General features: G+C 57.7%; 1 protein-coding gene across 1 annotated transcript; it reads left to right on the top strand.

The window, feature by feature from the left end:
- The first annotated feature begins 9,965 nt into the window (after nt 1–9,965).
- TNFRSF13C (TNF receptor superfamily member 13C) lies at nt 9,966–12,702 on the top strand. Its single transcript, XM_059817334.1, has 3 exons — nt 9,966–10,105; nt 10,595–10,797; nt 12,380–12,702. The coding sequence occupies exons 1-3, from the start codon at nt 9,966–9,968 to the stop codon at nt 12,700–12,702; spliced, it is 666 nt and encodes a 221-aa protein (XP_059673317.1).
- Nucleotides 12,703–21,032: the final 8,330 nt, after the last annotated feature.

Genomic DNA, 21,032 nt, shown 5'->3' on the forward strand with positions numbered 1-21,032 from the left:
ACTGGTGCACAAGAGAGGTTGGACACAGGGGACTCGGGAGTGATGCAACTTGCTCAGACTCCTCGGCAGCTGAGTAGCGTGGGCTCCTGGCCCGTGCTGGGCCACAGTTTCCTTGCCACGGGCTCCTTGTGCGGGAGCTGACATGTGCTGTGATGCTGACATCCCTCAAGCTCGCTGTGTTCTGTGGGGTGTTCTGTGGGGAGGCAGGAAAGGCACTGCGCCCGTCCCCCCGCCCTGCTGCCTTCTTTGCCGAGGGAAGTCAGCGGTGTGTGAAAGAGAGCCTGTGTTTTACATATGTGCAGGCTGTCTCCCCGCTGCAGGCCCAGGTGCAGCTGCCGGCTGGGCACGAGAGCCCCGGGGGCTCTCTGCGTCACGGGAAGGAGTACCGAGGTGGGGTGAGGACAAAAACAAAGAAAAAAGCCACTTCCCCTTGGGAAACCTGGCCCCAGTGCACAAAGGCTGCTCTGTCCTTTGGGTCCTGCCACCCTCTCTGCACTACAACAAGCTGTTCCAGGGCCAGCTGAAGCACCTGTGCTCTAGAGTGGTCTGCATGCAGGAGAGAGGCAGAGGCACACTGGCGAGCACTTGGAAAGACCTAAAAAGCCCAGCTAGCCTTAAACATGCTAAGGAGGCTTCACCTGTTTTTTGGCAGTATGGAGTATTTTCCTTTCCTGTCTTCCCGTGGAAGCTTTCCGGTCCCATTGTATGCCCACCCTGTGGTGACAGGGTGACAGTGCCATGCTGCAGCTGGGCCTGCCTTGTTCCCGCCCTGCTGGCTATGTCATCGCAGGACTCAGGTTGGTGAAACACCTCAGGTGTTTGCTGAGGGTCTGCCATCCTTGAAGCACTATTGCTGTCTGCACTGGTCAGCTCAAAGCTCTACTGAACATTGTGCTGGCCGCTGTCCTAGGTTTGACAGCAGTGTTGGCATCACCCCAGTGTGAGCATTCTTCCCCCCCCCTCACTGCTGTGTTTCCTTTTCTTGCTCTTCCAGAGATGACAGATGTAAAGCCAGGGCTGCGTTTGACTCAGCTCAGTACGTAACAACCTGTGGCTTGTGCTGCAGTGGAGCACCTCTCTTCAAAGCAATGTGCCAGCATCAATTAATTAATCCTCATTCCCCCATGGGACTGAGGGGTGACTTGGTGCCTTGTGCTGTTACACTGAGCAGCAGAGGATCAAAGGCATTAGAGCTGAGGAAGCCCTGGGATAGAGCAATGTCGCTCTGTGCCTGCACACTGGGCACCTGTAAAGGCTTGGTCTTGCACACTTGTCTCCAGGGCTCCTTTTTAGCCCTGCAGAAGGCTGACAGCTCTCCTACCTTAGAGTTGGGGCTGCCTTCACCTTGCTTTGCGGTGAGTGGTTTTACTACCTGGTCTTCCCTTTTGATCCTTTTCATCCTGCTGCTCCTTTGTTATAACCCGACTTGGCCATCCTGAGAAATTCTCCCTCCTGTTCACACCTACAGGTCCTTCACGCCTCCCTGGCATCTACAATTGTGTGTGTCTGGGTGGAAGGCAGGGGCAGGGACACTTAAGCACTGTGGAAATAGAGCTGTGGTAGTGGTGCATGTCCCTCTCGGGCTTTGTGACTCCCAGCAAGCTGCATGCCAGGCTGTGCCAGAGTGGCACAGCAGCCCACAAGAAGTGCAAAGAAACCCCAGCACCTGGCCTTGAGCTGCCCTGGCATCCATTGTGCTGCTGCATGAGCTGCTCCTGGGGAAGGAAAGGGGAGTTGCTTGTGCGCAGATGTTGCATAATACTGACCTAGTTCAAGCACAAGTTTGCAGGCTGGGAAGTGTTTGCCCGGCCCGCAGGGAAGAGAAAACCCCTTCGGGGCAAGAGCTGCTGCACCACGTCATCTGCTCTGTGTTACGAAGGACATGAAACGTGAAGCGTGTGCTTTATCCAGGACCTGGTTCTTCCCTCTTGCCCAGGTTGCACATGGAGCATCACCTGCGTGAGTCCCCTCTGGGTTTGCATGAGCTGTGGTTTGGCTGAGCTCAGCCACTGCATGGGACTAATACGTAGTGATGGTGTCCTATAAATTATATAGTTGGTATGCTTGCCATCTGCTCTGCACTGAAAGCCGAGTGTGATTGAGACCTTCCCCCCTTTCCCAAAGCTTGACTCTCTTGCCAAGCTTGAAATGTGTGCGGATCTCCCGTAAGTGGTTCTGATTGAATCAGGTAAAGAGGGAATTTTTTAAGCAGGCTGTAATGTTCCCTGTACCCAAAGTGAGAGCTGAAGTATAGGCCAGCATCCTATTACGAGGCTATGAGTAAAAAGCAAGTCTGATTTCATGCTAATTAGGTTCTAAAGGGAGTGAATCTTGATTGCAGTGGTCATATCAAAGAATCAAAACAGTAATGCAAAAAGCGAAGGAAACCCCAGAGTGATTCATATGAGAAGGGGAAATAAAGACAGTCATGGAGGAAGAAGGAGTTTGAGGGGGACTGACTCTGCTGCCCAAAAGCAGAGGGGATTTGAATCAGATTATCCTCATTAGATGTCTCTTTAAAGCATCATCAAGCCAAATGAATGGTCTGGGGGAGAGCTTGCAGGCATGGTGTCTGTGATTATCACCAGGGATTTACGGTCCTAGTTATCTAGCTTAGAGACAAGATTATTAGGGGGTATAAAGCTGTATCTGCCCTCAGCCTCTAATGTGCGTTTTTAGGTTGGGTGATGGGAGATGCTATGTTGCCACACGGTCCCTTGGAAGCCAGCCTGCATCCTCCGAAGCGCTGTGGGTGCAGTGTGAAGGGGGGCAAGTTCGAGCCAGGGAGCTGTGCTGGCCAGGAGATGTTACCTGAGGGCAGACAGGCAGCCTCCCCGCTGGACTGTGGCAGAGGGCAGGACCTCCCCTACGGGTGCTCTCGCTGAGATGGGAAATGGGGAAAGGGGTCTGGGAAGGGGGATTATGTGCATCTGCCTCAGCAGTAATATTCACCCCCCCAGCATCTCCCTTCCCCAGCAACTCATCCTTCTTCCAGCCAGAGCCTTTAAAGCCCCAAAGCCTCAGAAGTCAGTGGGACTGTTACAGGGGAAGCCGCTGCGAGCTGTGTGGAGGACCCTCCCTTTGAAAGGAAATTGATGGACTTTGCCTACAGGTCCTTTGGAGGCCAGGGGGTGAGCATGGCACAGGTCTGCTAGCAGTCCCTCTCCACCTCCCCAGCTCTGCATCCGCAGCAACCCATCACCCTTCCCTTCCTCTCCTTCCCCACCCAATGCACCGCTCCCCTTTTGCTTCTCTGGGCTTTGGCAGGATGACTGAGGCATTGTGCCCAGATGCCATCCAGGAAAGGAGGGTCACTGGCCAAATCCTCCTGTCAGCACTCTCCTACATCACATCCTTAACACAGCCATTGAAATTCATAATGTTACTCTGCATTTAAGCTGGCCTTTTTACACCAGGCTGGTACCCAAAGGTCCATGAGAAGCAGGAGAATGGTGTGGACGTACTGGCAAGCGTGGCAATGCCACTGCAGACGAACGAAACGCTGTCGGCACAGAGGTGCTTCGGCTGGAGAGGGAGGAGAGGGGAGACTGTCAGCTGGAGCCTCGCAGCTGACAGCACGGCAGTGATGAGCTCGCTGCTGGAGGCAGCCAGCCGGCCGCAGGGCCTGCTTCGGCTCAGCGGAAATGCGCTTCCTTGCTTCTCATCCTGGATTGGGGCTGTGCTCATGTCCAGACACGTGCCACTTGTTCCTCCTGTAGCACTGCAGTCCTTCTCAATGCTCTGGGGCTGAAACCAGCTTGAGTTTGGCATTTGACCAGCCAAGCAGCCTACAGTCAAAATCCCTGTACTCCCTTGGCTCAGCCACTTGAGGGGCATTGTCCGGTAGTGACAAACAGAAAAGTCAGAGCTCCCCAGCGGCAGGGGTGAGGGAGGCTGGCCTTGCACCTACCACTACTGCCCGGGCCCGGGGTGGTGGGAGGCTGCAGGGCAGCCACAAAGGCTAGCTCAGGGACTCGTTTCTGGAGCAGTGGTTAGTACTGGAAACCACGCAGGCTCTTGTACCCTTACTCCTGCTTAGACTGCTGCAATCTGCAGGTGCCACAGGAGTTTTGGGGGGGGGGGGGTTGGTGCATTCTGTTCCCTGTTTGAGCTGTGCTTTAAGTTATCCAGGCATGCTGCTGGTTTTTAGCATCTCCATTAGGATGGCTCCTGTAGCCAGTGCTGAGAAGCGTGACTGCGGAGCAGCTGTGCTGGGGCTGGGCTGCAGTCGTGGGGGGCGGTGAGGTGTTATTTGTGTACAGGGAAGAAGGGTGGTTGGATGCCAGGCAGCACAGTAATTTGCAACAAATGAGTGCAATCAGGACAAACATAATTTCTTCTGTGTTGGAATCGCTTGCAAGCACCTTCCTGTTTTCTCAGGTTGCCTTCTTGTTCAAATGTATTCACCAAACCATTCCCATGCGTGAGCCAGAGCTGCAGCTCTCCTGCAAGCAGTTCATTATAACAAAGCTATGCAAAATGCAGTTGGGGCTGCTTAGTTTAGTTTTGACTTCCAGGCTGACCCAATCAGTTTCCTGTCCCTTGCTGCTGGAGCAAAGGGGGGGACTCAAAGGGAGACAGCCCCTCGCCTTCAGTGGGCTTTGACTTTTGGCTCTGGAGTTGTCTGCTGGAGACCTCCGTGCCCTGCGAGCACAGCGGTGAAGCTCCCTGCTGCAAGTGGCGGGGAGGTTTCTGCGCTCGGTGTGGTGTGCCAGGGTGGTTTCAGCCCCAGCGTACGCATGCCTGAACTGGCTGAACCCACCTGCTTGGAGGTTTGTATTGTGGCAGCACATCGTCCTCAGCCATTGGTTTCTGTTTTGGTGTTGGAGGTGCGGCCCAGCCCTGCCTAGGGCACATGAACACTCCCAAACTGGCCGCAGGCGAAGCTGGGGGCGGCACTTGGCCTCCTCCCACTCACCCAAGGAAGATGGTGCGAGCTCCCACCCATCTTCTGGATGGAGATGGGGGCAGTATGCCTGCTGCAGGCAGAGCGGGCAGGGGGATTTGCTCACCATTTGTTTGCAGGGACATCCAGGCAGAAGAGCCGGGCTCCGATAACAGTGTGTTACTCATGATGTGAGGGCACTTGTGAGAGCCCGGGCAGCGTCCGGGGACCCAAACCTTGCTAGGAGGGTCCCACCGCGCTCTGCAGAATGGCAAGAGCAGCCAGTACACCAGCTGGAAACAATCCTCGCTCCCCCCACTGCCTGCTCCTGGGAGGGGAGGTCAAGGGCTCAGCTCCCCCAAGGCAGGATTGGGGAGGGGAGATTTCCCCCTTGTCCCCCATGCTGCTCTGTCCCTCCTGAGCTCTCTGGGGCAGGGAGGGGGAATGGGCAGAAGGAGCTTGAGCCCAGGCAGTGCCAACCCACTGCTCTGTAACCCTAGACGCATCTTCAAAGGGCAGCCCACTGTAGAAGCCTAATTTGGGTGCTCAGCACCACCCCTGGAGGGGTCCAAGTCCCATTGCAGAGGGAGTCAAGGACACCTGCTTGTTTTTCCTTACGCTCATGGACAAGCATAGCTCTAGGAGCATGTAAACAAGGAGAAGGGAGACAATTTTCAGCAGAGCCGATGCCACTGGGGCACTGCCCCACACTGAACTCCCTGTGCAGGTGACTGTGCAGGTGACTGTGCAGGTGACGGACAGTGCCACAAAACCCTTGGTAAGAAGCAGAGCACCTACAGAGGAGTCTGGGGTTTAGGGTGTTGGTGAATCTCTTGAAGCTTTTGGTTTCTCACCCTGTTCCTAAAATCTTCCCAGATTTTGTCACTAAGCCCGGCTGGCTTTGAGAAGGCAGTGCAAAGGAGGGGCTGGGCCATGCTAGGGCATCCTGGTGGATCCTGTGGAGGAGGTTTGTGATGAAGCCCTCAAAAAACGGCTCCTGAGAGCCATAGTGGGATCTTTCAGGGCGGGGTGCTTCCCACCAGCCAGCACAGGGGCGCTGGGAAGGGGTGCAGGGTTGAAGTGCCAAATGTGCTTTGGGGCTGGCTCCAGCCAAAGCCTTCCAGCGGCACCATCTGGATACAGGGCAGATGTTGGGCTGTGCCGAGGCATTCCCAGGGTGCTGGGTGCATCCTGTCAGAGGTTTGTCCCGAGGTAACTGGGTCTGCTCGATAAACACCTCGTGGCTTCTCTGATTGACAAGCCTTTGGGTTTCCGGTGCGCACAAGCACAAGGTGAACTTTCAGTGGATATTTTCTGCTATGGGCGGTTCTGCAAGCGCGTTTGTGAGTCACTTCACCCAACCCTGACACCAGAGGAACTGCTCACATGAGTCCAGTCACTCATGTGTGCACAACCACTCACAGAACACCGCCATCCCTCCCCGCTCCCGGGTCACCAGTGCTGCCCCGTCCACCATGGGGATCCCAGCAGCTGACCTCAGCCAAAGTCAGCCCTCCTAGTGTGGGGTTAGAGCAAATGGCGCTGGAAATCCAGCTCTCCAACTGCAGGATTAAGACATAATTTTTAAATACCTCGTTTGATATCTTTGCTGGTTTATTTGTTTAATAAAAGCACTTAGGTAGATGTGAGTCATTTTTTCTGCTCTTTAGTTATGCATTTGTGCTATTATCAACTGTATTCAGTTCTTAGATGCAAGCAGTTCAAACTACTCACGAAGCTTTAACTTTTGCTGCTCCAAAACCCATCAACAGCCATTATGAAGGGCAGGGGAGGCAAAGATGGGGGAGATGAAGAGGGGGACAGCTGATGCCCGGAGCCAGCTGGGTAGCCTGGGCCGTGCTGGTGAGCAGGCCCATGTGCAAGTGCCGCTGGGGAAGTCAGTGGTGATTTTCTCCATGAGAAAGCGTTATCATGTATGAATTCAAACATTGTTTTCTTAGCCCAGGAGGAAGCAGGTGGGCCAGGAAGGGAGCGTTAAAGAGCTGTAGAGGGGGATAGAGGGATTAGAAAATGGGAGGGAATAGGGTAGGATCAATCGCAGTGATGAGGCTGCAACATCCTTCCACGCAACAGGACCTGGGAGCACTTTATCTGCAGGAGGACATCACGGCTGCTGTCCCCGGTCTCCCCACCATGCATTTGCAGCTTCAGGTTTTCACTCCAGGTACCAAAACAGGAATGAATCATCGGGTCCTGAGCTCTATTGTAAACCTCACCCTCTGTGTCAAAAGCAACATGTAGCTACCTCGCTTTGGGCTTTCCCTGGTGCATATATCTGGCTGGAGGGGTCACAGAGTTGATCTGTAAGCGTGGTACAGCAGATGCCAGGACCCATTTCCCCACCCCTGCATTAAGCCAAGAAGTGGGGGGAGAGGGGCAGGGCAACTGCTACAGTGGGACCCATGGGAATAAGGGCTGAGGGTCACCAAGAGACGACTGAAGCGGGAGAAGCACAGCGGGGGGATTTCAGGGAGGAGGGTGAGAGGGGGATGACGGACAAGCATCCCCCTTTGGGAAAAGGAGACCAGCAGGTGGAAACACCCCAGGGCAAGAGGAACAGCAAAGCCTTTGGAGCAGAGCTGTTTCAGGGGCAGGTGTCCTGACAGAGCACTGGCTGTTTTGTGGGAGTCCTCTGCCTCCGTGCATGGCACCAGGCCCACCAGACTACAAGGCAAGATGGTCTCTGCTCCCTAGTCCCTGCCCTTATCCTTCTGCGAGCTGCCTGCCAGGGACAGTGAGCGCTCCAGGTGCCCTCTCCTCCTGCGGGCTCTCCGCTGTGGACCTCAGATGTGGCCTGGAGTGAGCCTGAGCTTTTCTGCTGAACGCTCAGCCCTCCCTGCTGTGGCTTTCTCACCCCTTGGAGATGCTCCTGGTGCACCCTGCGGCTGGACGTATGCCCCTCCTGCTCCCATGCTTGCACCACAGCCTCATTCCTTGCCAGGGGTGCATGAGAGGCAGGGAGCAGGTGAGGTGGGATACGGAGAGATGTCCTCCCCCGGCAGGTACCTGTTCAGGGGCTAGCACAGCCTGTTCAGCACAAGCATCGAGGCGGAGGGTGTTGAGCTGGCCGTGCCGGTCGTGGCTTTGGGCCGCGCTGAGAGAGGGAAGTGCTTGGCGTGCCCCTGCTCACTCTGGGAGTTTTACTTTGACTAAGACAGAGGGGGAATAACTGAATCACAGGCGCAGGAATGGCGGCCGGGCTCTCACAGCTCCTTCTAGAAGCCTGCAGCCCCCCGGGCTTGGCACGGCCATCCCCATCGGCACAGCGCAGCCAGGCAGGGTGCTCCCCAGCAGCCAGGCACGCGTGCACATGTGCACGTGTGTGAGGGGCAAGGGAGTGAGCGGCTGGGGATGCTGGCTGGAAAGGGAAGTGAAATCACGGCAGGCGTGGAACCGGCAGGCAGCAACCAGTTTTGGTCGGGACTTTCACTTGCCCGGAGCCCCACGGTACCCAGCGGGGAGGGCTGAGACAGAGCTGGGGCCGCTTCAGCATTGCCCTGGTGCAAGCCACCCTCTGGGGATGCTGCTGGCAGGGAGGAAGACGCAGCTGGGGTGTCAGGAGGGCCCCACCATAGGGCAGCTCCTGCCCAGTGGGGCATGGGGTACTGGAGAGCTGTGCTTGGGCTGCGACCCAGAGCAAGGAGCTGGTGCCTGCATCCTACCCAGGGCTTCAGAGGGTGGGGTGCAGAGGCTGTGGGCTCAGCTTGCCCAAAAGCCACTGGAGAGGGGCAGGTACATCCAGGGACCAAGTCCTCTGGCCTGTCTCAGAGGAGCTCGGTTGCCTAGTGGGGACACCTGGTTCTCTGTCACGTCAAGCCAGAGCATCCTTTGGCTTTTCTACCCCTTCCCTCCTAGCCTCAGTCCAGCACAGCAAGAGGCAGAGACCTCACTAGAAAGAGCCCAGAAGCCATACCTGCTGCAAGGATGGGACTCTGGCAGTAAAGCCCTATTAGGGCTCTCCTGGACAGGGCAGGCCTCCTACGCTGCTTCCTTCACCTGAGAGCAAACCAGCAGCTGTGGCTGGTCCCTTTCTTTCCTATGGGGTGAAGAAAAAGGGGTTGTGAGTTTTGTTTGGTAAGGATGGAGAAAAGCCACCTACAGCACTGAAATCTGTCACTTACCCACTTCAGATCTCAAGCATTGGGCTTTGACGTGTGGGTACCGGTGGTAGGATGTTTATCCTGCTCCTGATCAGGAACACCTGAAACCATTAAGGGTTTATTTAGTCCCTTCCAAGGGTATGGGGATCAGACTTGCTTGGTGTGACCTGCTTTGCCCATGCCCTGGGCATTTACTGAGCAGAGCCAGATCTGAACCCTGGAGAATGAGACATGGTGCCAACAAGGGGCTGGGAGGATCCTTGCCACAGGTCTAGGTCTGGGATGGAGAGAGCAAGGTGATGGAGAGCACCATCATTAGTAGGGATGGAGAACACACACCAGTTGGCCTGCCCTCACAGCAATCACTAACAGACTGTCCTGGGGGCAGTGGAAGCTTTTAAAAGGGGAAACATCAGTGCCCTTGCACTCTTTTCTCCTCCAGTCCTTCTCTGCATTTTCCATCCAAGCTGGATCTGTGGCCCTGGGATGGGGGTCTTCTAAAGATCTGGGCACAGAAAAGCCTCCTGTAGGCACTGGAGGATGCTGAGGGGGCTTTTCACCAACCTGCAAGGGAGCGTGCGGGCTGGGGGACATGCCTGGGCTGGAGGCAATGTACGGGTGGGCTGGGGAAGGGTGAGGGCCGAGGAGGTGACACCATCGGGCTGGGGCACCGTGCCGCTGGGCACAGGGTGCTGCGTGACTGGGGCACGCCAGGGGCTGCGGGGATTTCAGAAGCGTATTTTTGAGGAGAGGGGTAGTTTGAGGGCCTGTTGCATGGGCAGACAGGGTTAGGGCTTGGGTGTTCACTCTCCTCCTCCCCAGTGAAGATCCGCCCCAGGGCAAGCACAGTGATCACAAGCCCCAGGGGAGACGACGCAGCTTGACAGACTGTATCTCCCTCTGCCACGGGTCCTGGGGCGCTGCGATTTCACACCCGGTGGCCTCTTCACCGCTGCGCCATGTGGGAGCCGGGCTCTCACTCCCACTCCGCCATGTCCTCGTCAGGAAAAGCTGTCGCCGCTCCCTCCTGCCTCTCCTCCCAGTGCTTCGACCTCCTGACCAGGTCCTGCGTGAAGTGCTCCGACTTGTTCAAGGACAACACAAGTAAGAGGACGAGGGCAGCCAGGGACTGAGCACCCCGGGGCTGGACGGTGGCGAGCCAAGGGGGCTGGGGGCACCCTGGGGGTGGGCAGGTGGAAGGGACCTTCTGTGGGTGGCAATGGAGGTGGCGATGGGGTAAGGAGCACTGTCTTCACCTGGAGGAGGAGGAGGGAGGAAGAGGGCAGCCAGTTCCAGCAAGGGGAACGCAGTGTGGGGAGAAGAGGGATGATCCAGCCCCACGTGGGGATCACAGCCTGCCCCAGGGTGACCATGAGAAGAGCCCACCAGCCAGGAACAGCAGTGGGTGGGATGAGGGTCCCACCAGGCGGGGGGACGGTTCATTGCGGGTGGTGGGTGGGTAGCGGTGAAGAGCCACTCTCCTTCCCCACCACTGCAGTCCCAAGGCTGGACAGATGGGTGGGTAACGCTGCTGCCCTCCTTCCCTCGCCCCAGCTCTCCCCCTCCTGACGCTGCCGGCATCTCGCCCCACAACAGAGCCCGCCCGTGCGGCGCCCACCTCCGGTCTGGCACCCACCCTCCCCTCGGTGGACCTGCCCAGCACCCTCCTGATCTTCGGAGTCCCGGCAGTGGTGGGGCTCATCCTGGCTCTGGCTGCCCTCTGGGGCTTCCTGGCCTGCAAGGTGGGCAAGCAGAGGAGGAAGAGGAAGGCAGCGGATGAGGAGGCTGAAGGTAGGGCACCTCCTGCTCTCCCCATCACAGTATTCCAAGGCTCCTGGGGCAGATGGGATTGCTTGCCGCCGGCTCCCCTGAGGCATGTCCTTGTCGAGACTGGCTCCTCCGCCTCGTCATGGGCACCCCGGAGCATTTCAGGGCAGCTGAGCCGCCTCTGAGTGATGGTGTCCTGTGTCCCCTGAGAACCCACACCTGCACCTGGCTCCCAGCATGACCCCACTGAACTGTCCCTTCCTTTGCCGGGTCTCCCCATGCCTTTGCTTGCTTAAAGCACCCGCTGGCACTGTCCCCTCTCCATGGCAGACATGTACAGAGCACCAGCAAATTGCCTATCCATCTCCCCGAGTAGCTGGAGGACCATGGATGGAGCAGGGGCTGCGGGGATGGCAGTGGACATCTGGGAACAGCTCCAGAGGGAGCCTCTCCCCGCAGGGCTGCAAATGGGGGTCCCGTTGACTGCCCAGCATGGCATTGCCGTTTGGAATACCTGGCACCCTCCAACATGCGCCCCAAAGACCCTGACGGTGTCGGGGCCAGCCCTGTTGGCAGGACACCGGAGCACCACACAGGGTCACCAAAAATAGGGCTGGGGAGCAAGGGATGGGGCTGAGTCTTTCCTGGTGGGATGTTTCCAGGGGGGTGAGGCCATGGTGCCCCATGATGGCCCATCTTGTTGGGGTGTCAGCCAGGGGCCAGATGGCCATTTCCTCCCCTGGGGACCCCTGCCCTGGCACTGACTCAACCCTGGCCACTCTGCTTGGAAACGGTCTCGCCTGGCTTCACCCCTCCCCATCCCTGGGCAGGGGGTATGGTTCCCCAGGACTCCAATGAGGGGCTGCTCCAGGGTATGCTGGCATCCGCCACCGCCCCACTGCCTGGGAGGGCACCCTCCGGGGGCAGCGGGGCTGGGGGTAGCGGGGCCAGGGGCAGCCAGTCCTCATGCCTCGGCTTGCCCGCACTCTGCCGGTGGTGCCGGCCGGGTGACTCAGACCAGGGGGACATTACCTGGGGCCTTTCCGCTAAACTGAGTGCGGCTGTGACAGCCCATGACGCACACGCCTGGGAAAAATACCAAGAACAAAAGAGGAGGGAGAAATCCAGTGGCAAGAGAGGTCCAGCCATGATGGAGAGCGTCAGAGGCACCCCTCGGCTACTGCCCTGCCACGTGCCCTGGTCCCTGTCCCTCCCGTCCCCCTGGGCTGCACCGCAGCAAGCCCACCACGGCGGCACTGGATGTGTGGAAAGTCGCAGAAGGCTTGGGGCTGGCGGCACGCGCCTGTGTTCAAAGCGTGTAAACAAGTCTATTTTTAAGCGGGAGGCGGTCGGGGGGGCGAGCTGCCAAGGGCCGGGCTGCTCTGCCTCCGGCAGGGTTTTGTGAGAGGGCTCAAAGTGCAAGTGCAAGTTTCTGCCTTTCCCTATTGCTTTTTAGGGGGGAAAAAACCCATCTGTTGTAAGCAGGAGGAGCTCTGCTCTAGTCCTGTCTCCCCTCTGTGTGTCCCCAGGGATGCGACCCTCTCCCCGGGACCTACCTGGTCCCACTTTGTGAGCCCCATAACCCCCTTTTCTTGCCCTCTCCCAGCAAATGTGGATGCTGCTGGCCCCCTGCCTGGCCTGGGCTGCCAGGGCCCTGCTGCACTGGAGGGAGATGCCACCCTGGCCCTGGACCCGTGCCCGAATCTCAATGGAGGCCTGAAGATGCCAGGGCCATCTGGGAAAGCTGGGGCAAAGCGAAGGCCATGCTGCCAGGGCGATGCTGACGGTGACATCATCCTGCTTTCTGCTGTGTACCCTCAGCATGAGGAGTGCAAACACAGCTTCCCGCTGCCCGCCACCGAGCTGGGGGCCACGGCCCTCGTCACCACCAAAACCACCCAGAACTGCGCCGGTGAGGAGAGAGCCTGAGGGCGGGGGGAACAGGGCTGTAGTGCTTTGGCTGCTCCCTGCAGATGCCCAGAGCCCATCCCTGGGGCAGGCAAAGCCTTGCACGAACGTGAGCTGGCTGAGGACTGGGTTTTGCCTCGAGCAAGATCAGCCTTCTAGGATGACTGCTCTTTTCCACTTTCCTGTTTGCGCGGAGTCCCAAGTTACGCCTGTACGCACTGGAGGAAGCCTAAATGGATCACACCGACTTACACCGACTTGCCAATGGCTGCCACGGCCGTACTGTCAGGAGGCGGCAGAGGAGATGTGGCTGGCAAGGACAGAGCATGGTGGGGGCTGCTGTGCTGTTTGCAAGGCTGCCATTGCGCCAGGACGGGTTTGCTGCTGAATGGGTGATTCCCGGGGACACGTGGCTGGAATAGCAGAAAGAAGTGGCGGAAAGAAAGATGGAGAGGGAAGCAGGGAGGTACATTAGGATCAAGTCCCACACTGCTGCCATTAGCTTGATTTTTGCTACTGACCTCAATAAAAGGAGGCTTGGGGCCAAATGGAGCAAGGCACATCTAGCATCTGCTCCATTCACTGTCCTGCCCCCCCATCTTCTGCACGACATAATATCCAGGTTTCTCCTCCCTCTGGGCGCTTTCACATGGTGGCAGGCATCCACTGGCAGTCATGGGAATCCCCTCCACAGCCGGGTACCCCGGGGACAGGAAACAAGTCAGTCTTCCCAAGCAGGGAGCGAGGGAGGGAAGAGGGGAAAAAAATCTGTCAGCTCTGACCTACAATCACTGAAGTCAGGGAGGACCAAGGGCAGGCAACAGAGACTACTGGTCTAGAGGAGCCCCATGAGCTTGTCATTCCAGCCCCAGACAACCGTCACTTCAGCTCACTGTGGCTGCAGAAGTACCACATGTCACTTGGGATGACAGGGCTCCCAGTGATGGATGTTTCCACGCCGTGCAAAATGAGGCAGGGAGTGATGCGAGTGTAGGCGGGATGACTTAATTTATGTGAGTGTCTTCAAGGCTTTGCCTGTGTGCCAGAGCTGGCCAGCGTTGCTGGTCCAAGGCATTTCTCTGTAGATGGTCTTGTTCACCCACCCGCAAGTGGCTTTACTGCGCAGGAAGGGCTTTGCTTCTGAAACAAACTCATTAGTGTGGGATTGCTGTTCCTGTGTAATCACAGCAGCTGATCCCTCTGGCTGAACAGAGCCTGGCCAACAGCTTGGGTGAGAAACCCTGCTGGCCCCGGAGGGGGTGATTAGGCAATTATTAGAAGTGCCTTGGGGACTGTAACTTTTATGAAGCACCATGTCAGCGGCAGCCCGGGTCTGCTCATCCTTCTGTGAGGTCACTTCCTCGCCCAGGAGGCTTCAGGGACCGAGCAGAGGTGGCCAAGCAAGGTGGGGGAGCACTGCTGTCAGGCATCAACAGCTCACTGAGGACCACAGTTTACGGTAGGGTCTCCCGGTGGCACTGTGCAGAGGGGATGTCCCTCTGGTGACAGGAAGGTGACTCCCTGCCTAAGCCTGAGCTCTCTTCTGGGGCTGCAGGACCGGACGCTGCTGTGAAGGGTGACCCTCCCTCTTCTCCCCTGCCCATGGCACTGGGGCGAGACTCACAGCATCCATCCCATAAGGGGAACCACAGGAGCTGCCACAGGTGCCAAGTCCCAAATTCCTCACCATGACTCCTCTCCCAGATCTAAATGCACTGGCAGAGGTGAGCCTTCATCCAGCTGAGGCTCTGTATGGCCCAGGATGCAATGAGTCCCCATCTCAGCCTTGGGGCTGGTGATGGCAGAAGGGCTGGTCCATGTCCCCAGTGACTGTATCTTGGGGCTCCAGGTTCCCGTAGCTCACCGGCAAGAGCTGTGGAGGCTCCAGAGCTGGGCTCCCAGTTATGGGAGCAGCCGCCATGCTGCCCATTGCAGAAGGGACATCCCCACAGCACGGCATGTATCGGGTGTCTGCTCATCCTCATCATGCTCTACACCCGGCCCTGTGAAGTGACTTCGAGCAACCTTTGTGCATCTGGAGTGGGGAAATGAGCCAAAGCCAGGCCCATGGGACATTTTGGTGCTGGAAGGACTGCTTGTGGGAGGCAGAGCAACCTGCTTCACAGGAGACGGGTGTGAGAGGGAAAGGGGGCAGGACTGTCAGTCTCCTCTCCCACTTCCCACCTGGTGACCACAGCAGCTCAGCTCCGCGGATGCACTACCCACCCCGACCAGCGTGGCGATTTGAAAAAGAAACTCCCATACAAATCCTGTTGAAAAAGCCACTCTTTCTACTCAGTTAAGGGCTTCTGCTCTCATTTCTGCTAGAGCTTCAGCCAGGTGTCTCCTCTATGGGACGCCGCTGGCATCTGCAGTCTGCAGTAGCAGCATTTCGATCCACATTGGATTCCTCAGCTGCCTCGTGCCCCTCCAATTCTCTTTCTGTTATGGCGTGCGGGATGTCTTCCACGCATCCTGCCTGCCTGACTGCCACTGTGGTGGGGCAGTGCTCCCCTCCTGCCTGGGCCTGGGGGAGATTTGCAACCCACTCTGTGCCTGCTTCTCCATCTTCATATACAGGGCAGGAAGTTGTCCGTCTTGTCTGCAGGGAGAGCAGAGGGAGACAAAAAAATATGGTTGTAAAGATGAAACAGTAAAGTGAATACATTGCCAATGCATGCTCAGAGGTCTGTATGGGGTCCCCATTCCCCTGGTTTCAGGGGTCTCCACCAAGGTGGTCCTGGGGTACAGCAAGGCCTTGAGCTGGCGAGGGTCCCTCTACACCAGCTTCACCAGCATGTCCCCTGCACACGGCCGTCTGCATGGCCAGGGACCAGCTGAGCCCGACCACCTCCATCTCTCCTGCAGCCACCCCAGAAGCTGGCTGTTAGGATGGGGAGTGGGGCAAGTTGTTTGGGGCGGGGAGGGAGGGGAGAGTGTGTTGCCTATCTTTGACTTTCAACAGCAGTTTCTCACTTCCCCCTGCGAGGCAGGAGCTGTGCTTCCTCCCGGGTCCAGCGCCCGCCCCACTGTCCGCACAACTGCCTAGAAAGGCTGGCATGGCCAGGCTTCACCTGGCCGCAGGGGCATGGGGTTTCGGACAGAGCCAGGGAAAATTCTGAGGAAACCCCAGGGCAAGAGGAAGGAACTGGGGCTAAAACCCTCTTCGCTGCATAACCACCTCAGGAGTACCCTTAGCCATTTCAACCCCACTGACACCCCTATGATGGAGGTCACGGGGTATTTGAGCTCCTGCAAGTCCCACCGATGATGCTGGTGGTAAAGGACAGAAGGCTTGGTGTCCCTCGGGATGGGGGGTGGTTTTCGTCTCTGTCCTTAAAGGCAGGAGCCAACTGGCCAACAGAGCATAGTGGCACAGGGAGGGGAGGCACCACGGGTACCCTGGCTGAGGGTCTTCTCCAGCAGCCACCGGTCACATCTGCCAAACCCTCCTCAATCCCACAGCCTCCCCAGCCTCCAAAGTGCCCACCTTTCCTCTGCCAGCCTCCCCACCTGGGTCCTTCTCCCTCACTTTCTTCTCTCTCCCCCCATTACTGGTTCACCAACCGGTTTAGTCTCCTGATAGTTCACCCATGGGCCCAGCTATTCCAGCCCAAAGCACCCCTACAGATCCCCGCAGACCCAGTTTGCCCCTCCATGGGCTTTCTGTGGGTGCTGGACCTCAGCAGCGGGCAGGGCAGACAGGGTAAGGTGGGCAACATTTTATCCCATACACGAAGCAATACTCTGATGGCCAACATCCAACAGGGACCACCCATCTCTGCGTACAGCTTCTGATCCCTCCGCTTGCTGCATGGCCATCCCATCGCCCATACATGGGGCATGGACCTCATCCCACCCCACAGGAGCCTTCCCCACCACACACTTCCCAGTGCCAGCCACTGTGCATAGAAGGGTGAATGCGCAAATGCAGCAAGGGGAGCTGGGGAGGGCCAGGCTGGCTGGTGGCCAGCCCCGCTTTGGCCAGACAGAAGGGTGACAGCTGGGCCAGACTCTGTCCGGCCACGCAACCCATCACCACGGCCTCTGGGCTGCCCAGGAGAAACAGCCACTGATGGCTGGACACCTGTGGGCAGGACAGGCACGGAGCAGTGGGACTACCAGAAGCAGGGCAGAGCAGGATGCAGTGAGCTGCTGCTCCTTCCCCCACCAGCAGCATCATAGAGCACCTCTACTATCGCCCCGCTGCCCAGAGCAGCCCATCCCCAGCGGTACCAGGTCTCTGCAGGGACTCTCCGGGTCTCGGACCTGCCAGCCTGCACCTCCCTTCCCCATCAGCCTCTACCAAAAAAGAAATTACCCTGCTACCTGCCAAGTTCCCAAGCTGGAAGAGGCCCCGGGCTGGGGAGAAGAGGCTGCCCAGTCCCCTGCACGAGGCTGGCAGGAGACCACAGCCTTCCTGATACCACTCATCAGCATCCCTCCTTAATTGCTACCCACTGCGTAATGACAGTAATTAGGAAGAGCGAAGCTGCCTGGGGACTGGAAGCGCTGACAGAGTTGGGGGAGCCAGATGGTGTTCGCACTTAAGAAAAGATTAAAAAAAAAAAAGAAGAAAAAAAATACCACTTGGCTTCGATCAGCCTCCCTTTCCTTCGCTTGGTATCAGGATCACTTTGGTCCATGGGCATACCGGGGAGATGCTGAGACATGGCATTGGCTGCCTTCTCTCCCCTGCCATCTCCAGGTGTTTTAGGGTGCTGTGGGAGCGGTGGGAGGGGGCGCGGTGTCCGTCCCTGGGTGCCTGGTGTGGAGGGTGTTTCCTAGTTGCCTTTGTGGGCCGATGCTCTCCTCCGGGGCCGCCCCTGCTGCTCCCCACTTTGCTGGCTGTGGTTTCCCAGGGGAGTAAGAGGGGAGGGACAGCCAAAAACCATCCCGAGGGGCTGTGGTGAGCGGGCAGCAGCTCCCCTGGCAGAAAGGGCTGCTCCTGGTTTTGGGAGGTGAAGGGACAGCCCCAGACTTACACCGGCACTGCAAAGCAAGACCTCTGCCCTGGGGTTTGCAGGGGAGCGCCCAAAACCTGACCTCGGGGACCAAAGTGGTTGGGCAGGGACCACGATGCCCTCAGCTTCTCCTCCCTGGTGAAACCCCACCCACAGCCAAATCCCTCCAAACCCTTCACCCTGCTCCTTCCCCAAGCCCCCCCACCTCCCTCCAGAGCCACCTGCCAGGCTGCAGGTGCACCCAGGGCCAGAGTGGGTGTGCGGGGAGTGTGAGGGAAACCCCCCTCCTGCCCCCGGCGGCTGCCCTGAACGCTCTAAGGGTGCCTGGGCCTTTGTCCCCTGTCACACCCCGGGGATGCAGGGACAGGGACATGCTGGGGGGGAGGATGCTCAGCCTCATGCAGGAGGATGCTCAGCCCTGCGCCATGGCGTCAGCCTGGCCCCACTCGGGGGATGCTCCAAGAGGAGGCCCCAAGGCAGGTGTAGGGCAGACCTACATGTCCCCTGGGCTTCGGGGGGTGACTTCCCCCCCCCAGCAAGTGGGGTCCTTTTAAACCTGCTCTTCATCCTGGTCCCAGCTAACGACAGGGGGAGAACCCCGCCGAGCGACACATACCCCATCTGACACCTGAAGTGATGGGTGGTGACAGGCAGATTGTGCGGGGAGAGCCTCTGCGCTCCTGTCAAGGCGCTGCCATGACAGGGTCCGACCTCCCCACCACCGCCAGGGACCCTTCCGAGGGATGCAGGGCTCTCCTCCTGCCAGGAGGTTGGCTGCCCCATTGCACCATTCCCAAAGGGCTGTGGAAGTGGATTTAGGATGTGGAAGACCACTTTTGGACCCCCCCAAAAGGGATCAGCTGGGCAGTGAGGTGGCTGGTGCCAGAGCTGGAGCACATGGTGCAGCCTGCCCTGCCACAAGCCCGCGTTGCATCGTCCCCTCTTCCACCTGCTTTATGTTATTTCCCCTTTTTTTCCCCTTTTTCCCAGCATGGGGCTGTGCTGGGAGCCTCTGGTGCAGCTGGAGGGGTGCAGGGAGAGGGGGGTCGGCAGCAGCGGGGTGCCGCAGGGATGAGGCCCCATGTCCGTCATCTGGCAGCTCTGGTGTCGGCTGGCCACAGCTCGCCGGCTGCTGGTGGGAACTATTCTGAGCCCGGATCGATGGGCGAGCACGGGGGTTTGCGTGACAGCCACGGGAGGCATGCTGGCAGGAGGGCTGTAGGGAGGCAAGAGCAGGTGGGATTTTTCAGGAGATTCCCCCATCCTTTCCCCCCCCGACCCTGTCCTGAAAAGTTTCAATGATGCAGATGTCTTTCTCGTTTCCTTCCCTACAGGGGTTGCAGTTTGACTGGGTCTCGCTACCCAGATGCTGCTTCCTGATTTGAGAAGCACCAGCATTTCGCGGAGCGGCGAAACTCCAGGATGAAGGCACCTGCAGCCAAAAGCTGTGGCCGAGACCAAGCTCAGGATGGCAATTTAAATAGGAGTTTGCAGTGGGGGGGACATGAAAAAGAACATCTTCTTCTTCCTCAAAAAAACCCTGCAATTCTTATCTTTGATAATAATAATATTTTTGGTAAGAATTTACAAGGCTGTTAATTCCTTCATGAAGTTAGGGTCATTTTAAAGCAAGTGCTTTAAACACACCACTGGTAAATTTGGGTATCCAGTAAATTCAAGTATTTTAATAACTTTTCAGGTTTTTTAATGCTTTTTTCCCTAGCTAAGAGGTTAGCCTTCCCTGTGAGCATCCCCAGGGGTGAGACGCGGTGAGCATTGCCAGGGGTGTCCGCCAAGGACCACAGCCCTCGTGGAGGGGGCCCAGTCCCCTTCCCTGGAGCAGAGCAGGAGCAAAGGATGGGCACAGGAGGGACGGCCATGGCTGGTCACCCTCGCTGGCCCCTCATGGCCATCATCGCCCTCCTCTGAGGGTGGTCCTGGCTTATTTGCAGTGGGAGATGCTGAAAGCACTTCCCATTCCAAATGGAGGGAGCATCGTTTTGACGCTGAGCAATCCTATTGTGGGGAGGCAGAAAGGACTGGAGCAGTGGATTGGCATGAGGGGGAAGGAAAGACCCATCATCCCCCTCCCAAGCCCCCCACAGAGCCCCCCATCAGCCCCCTTCAATCCCCTCCTGCCAAATTCCCCCTTGTCTCTGCTCCCTCCCCCACCCCATCAAAATGAAATCTATAAATGCTGCTGGGGTGACACATTTCCCAGTGTATTCCTGGTAATGGTCTCTCTGGGTTTCTGGTTTGTTATTCAGCTCCTCAATTATTTATCTCTGCAAGGAAATGGGGAAATAAACTCAGCGAAGCAAACTTTGTGCCCTGTAGTGACACTGAATTATTAAAAAAAATAATAAAAATTCCCCAATGAGTCATTTAAGATGTATTTAATCAGCTCTAACCACAGAGACAATAGTCATGACTAACTGCTTACTCCTGACATCAGCTGGGCAGGGCCAGTGGCAGGGCTGAATTTGGATCCCCCCTCCATGGCATTTCCCAACAGGGATATTTGGGGGGCTCCTGCTGGTAGAGGATAAACCCTGAATGCCCTTGTTTACAGTTTAGGGTGGTTGGGGCATAATTGTAAGCTCCCCGTAACCCACATACATGTCTGGGGTGGTGGAATGCAGTGATGCAGGGGATGTGAGAGGTTATAGAGATTGTGGTGGGGTGCAGGGGATGGAAAGATGCAGGGGATTCACGGGATAAAGGGGGATGCCGAGAGATGCAGGGGAATGGAGAAGGATGTAGGAGCATGCAGAGGGTTGCAAGGGGATGCAGCGGGATGTGGTAGTAGGTGGGGCCCGCAGGGGAATGCAGTGGATGCAGGGGTGCAGGAGATGGAGGGGATTGGGAGCATGCAGGGGATGCAGGGGGTGTGGGGGAATGCCCACGTGCATGGGCACATTGTGCCAGGGGGATGCTGAGAGCCCTTTGCAGAGACTTGGAGAGCAGTGGGGTGTGTGTGCCAGGCCAGTTCCCCAGAAGCCCTGCTGGCCTGTCCCCAGCACTCCCCTGCCCACCCAAGCCCCATCCCACCTCCAGTGCTGAATGGCCATGAGGGCAGCAGCGAAAGAGCCCCCTAAACACCACCTCCCTGTGACAGTGGCTCTCCGCTGCAACAAACTGGGCACTGACCCCATGCTCAGGGGAGACCCCCTTGCTCCTAGGGGTCACTTTCTGTGGGACCCCCCTTGCTCACCACCTCTTGCACCATGGCCAGGCCTCTCTGCTCCCTCAGCTGCAGGGACCCACTGGGGCATGTCCCGTGTCCCCGCTCCTGGCCCGGAGAGTGGCAGTGTCAATGCAGAAGATGGCTAAAGGCTGTGCAGGGAGTGTGTGCAGCCCAGCACGGGTGGGCTCCAGTAGAGAGAA

Source organism: Gavia stellata, chromosome 4, assembly GCF_030936135.1.
Source record: "Gavia stellata isolate bGavSte3 chromosome 4, bGavSte3.hap2, whole genome shotgun sequence".
Taxonomy (NCBI): domain Eukaryota; kingdom Metazoa; phylum Chordata; class Aves; order Gaviiformes; family Gaviidae; genus Gavia; species Gavia stellata.

Coding starts and splice junctions, on each gene's coding strand:
- TNFRSF13C (XM_059817334.1), top strand. CDS start 9,966: ATGTGGGAGCCGGGCTCTCACTCCCACTCCGCCATGTCCTCGTCAGGA. Junction 10,106..10,594: donor TCCGACTTGTTCAAGGACAA/CACAAGTAAGAG, acceptor GGCATCTCGCCC/CACAACAGAGCCCGCCCGTG. Junction 10,798..12,379: donor AGCGGATGAGGAGGCTGAAG/GTAGGGCACCTC, acceptor GCCCTCTCCCAG/CAAATGTGGATGCTGCTGGC.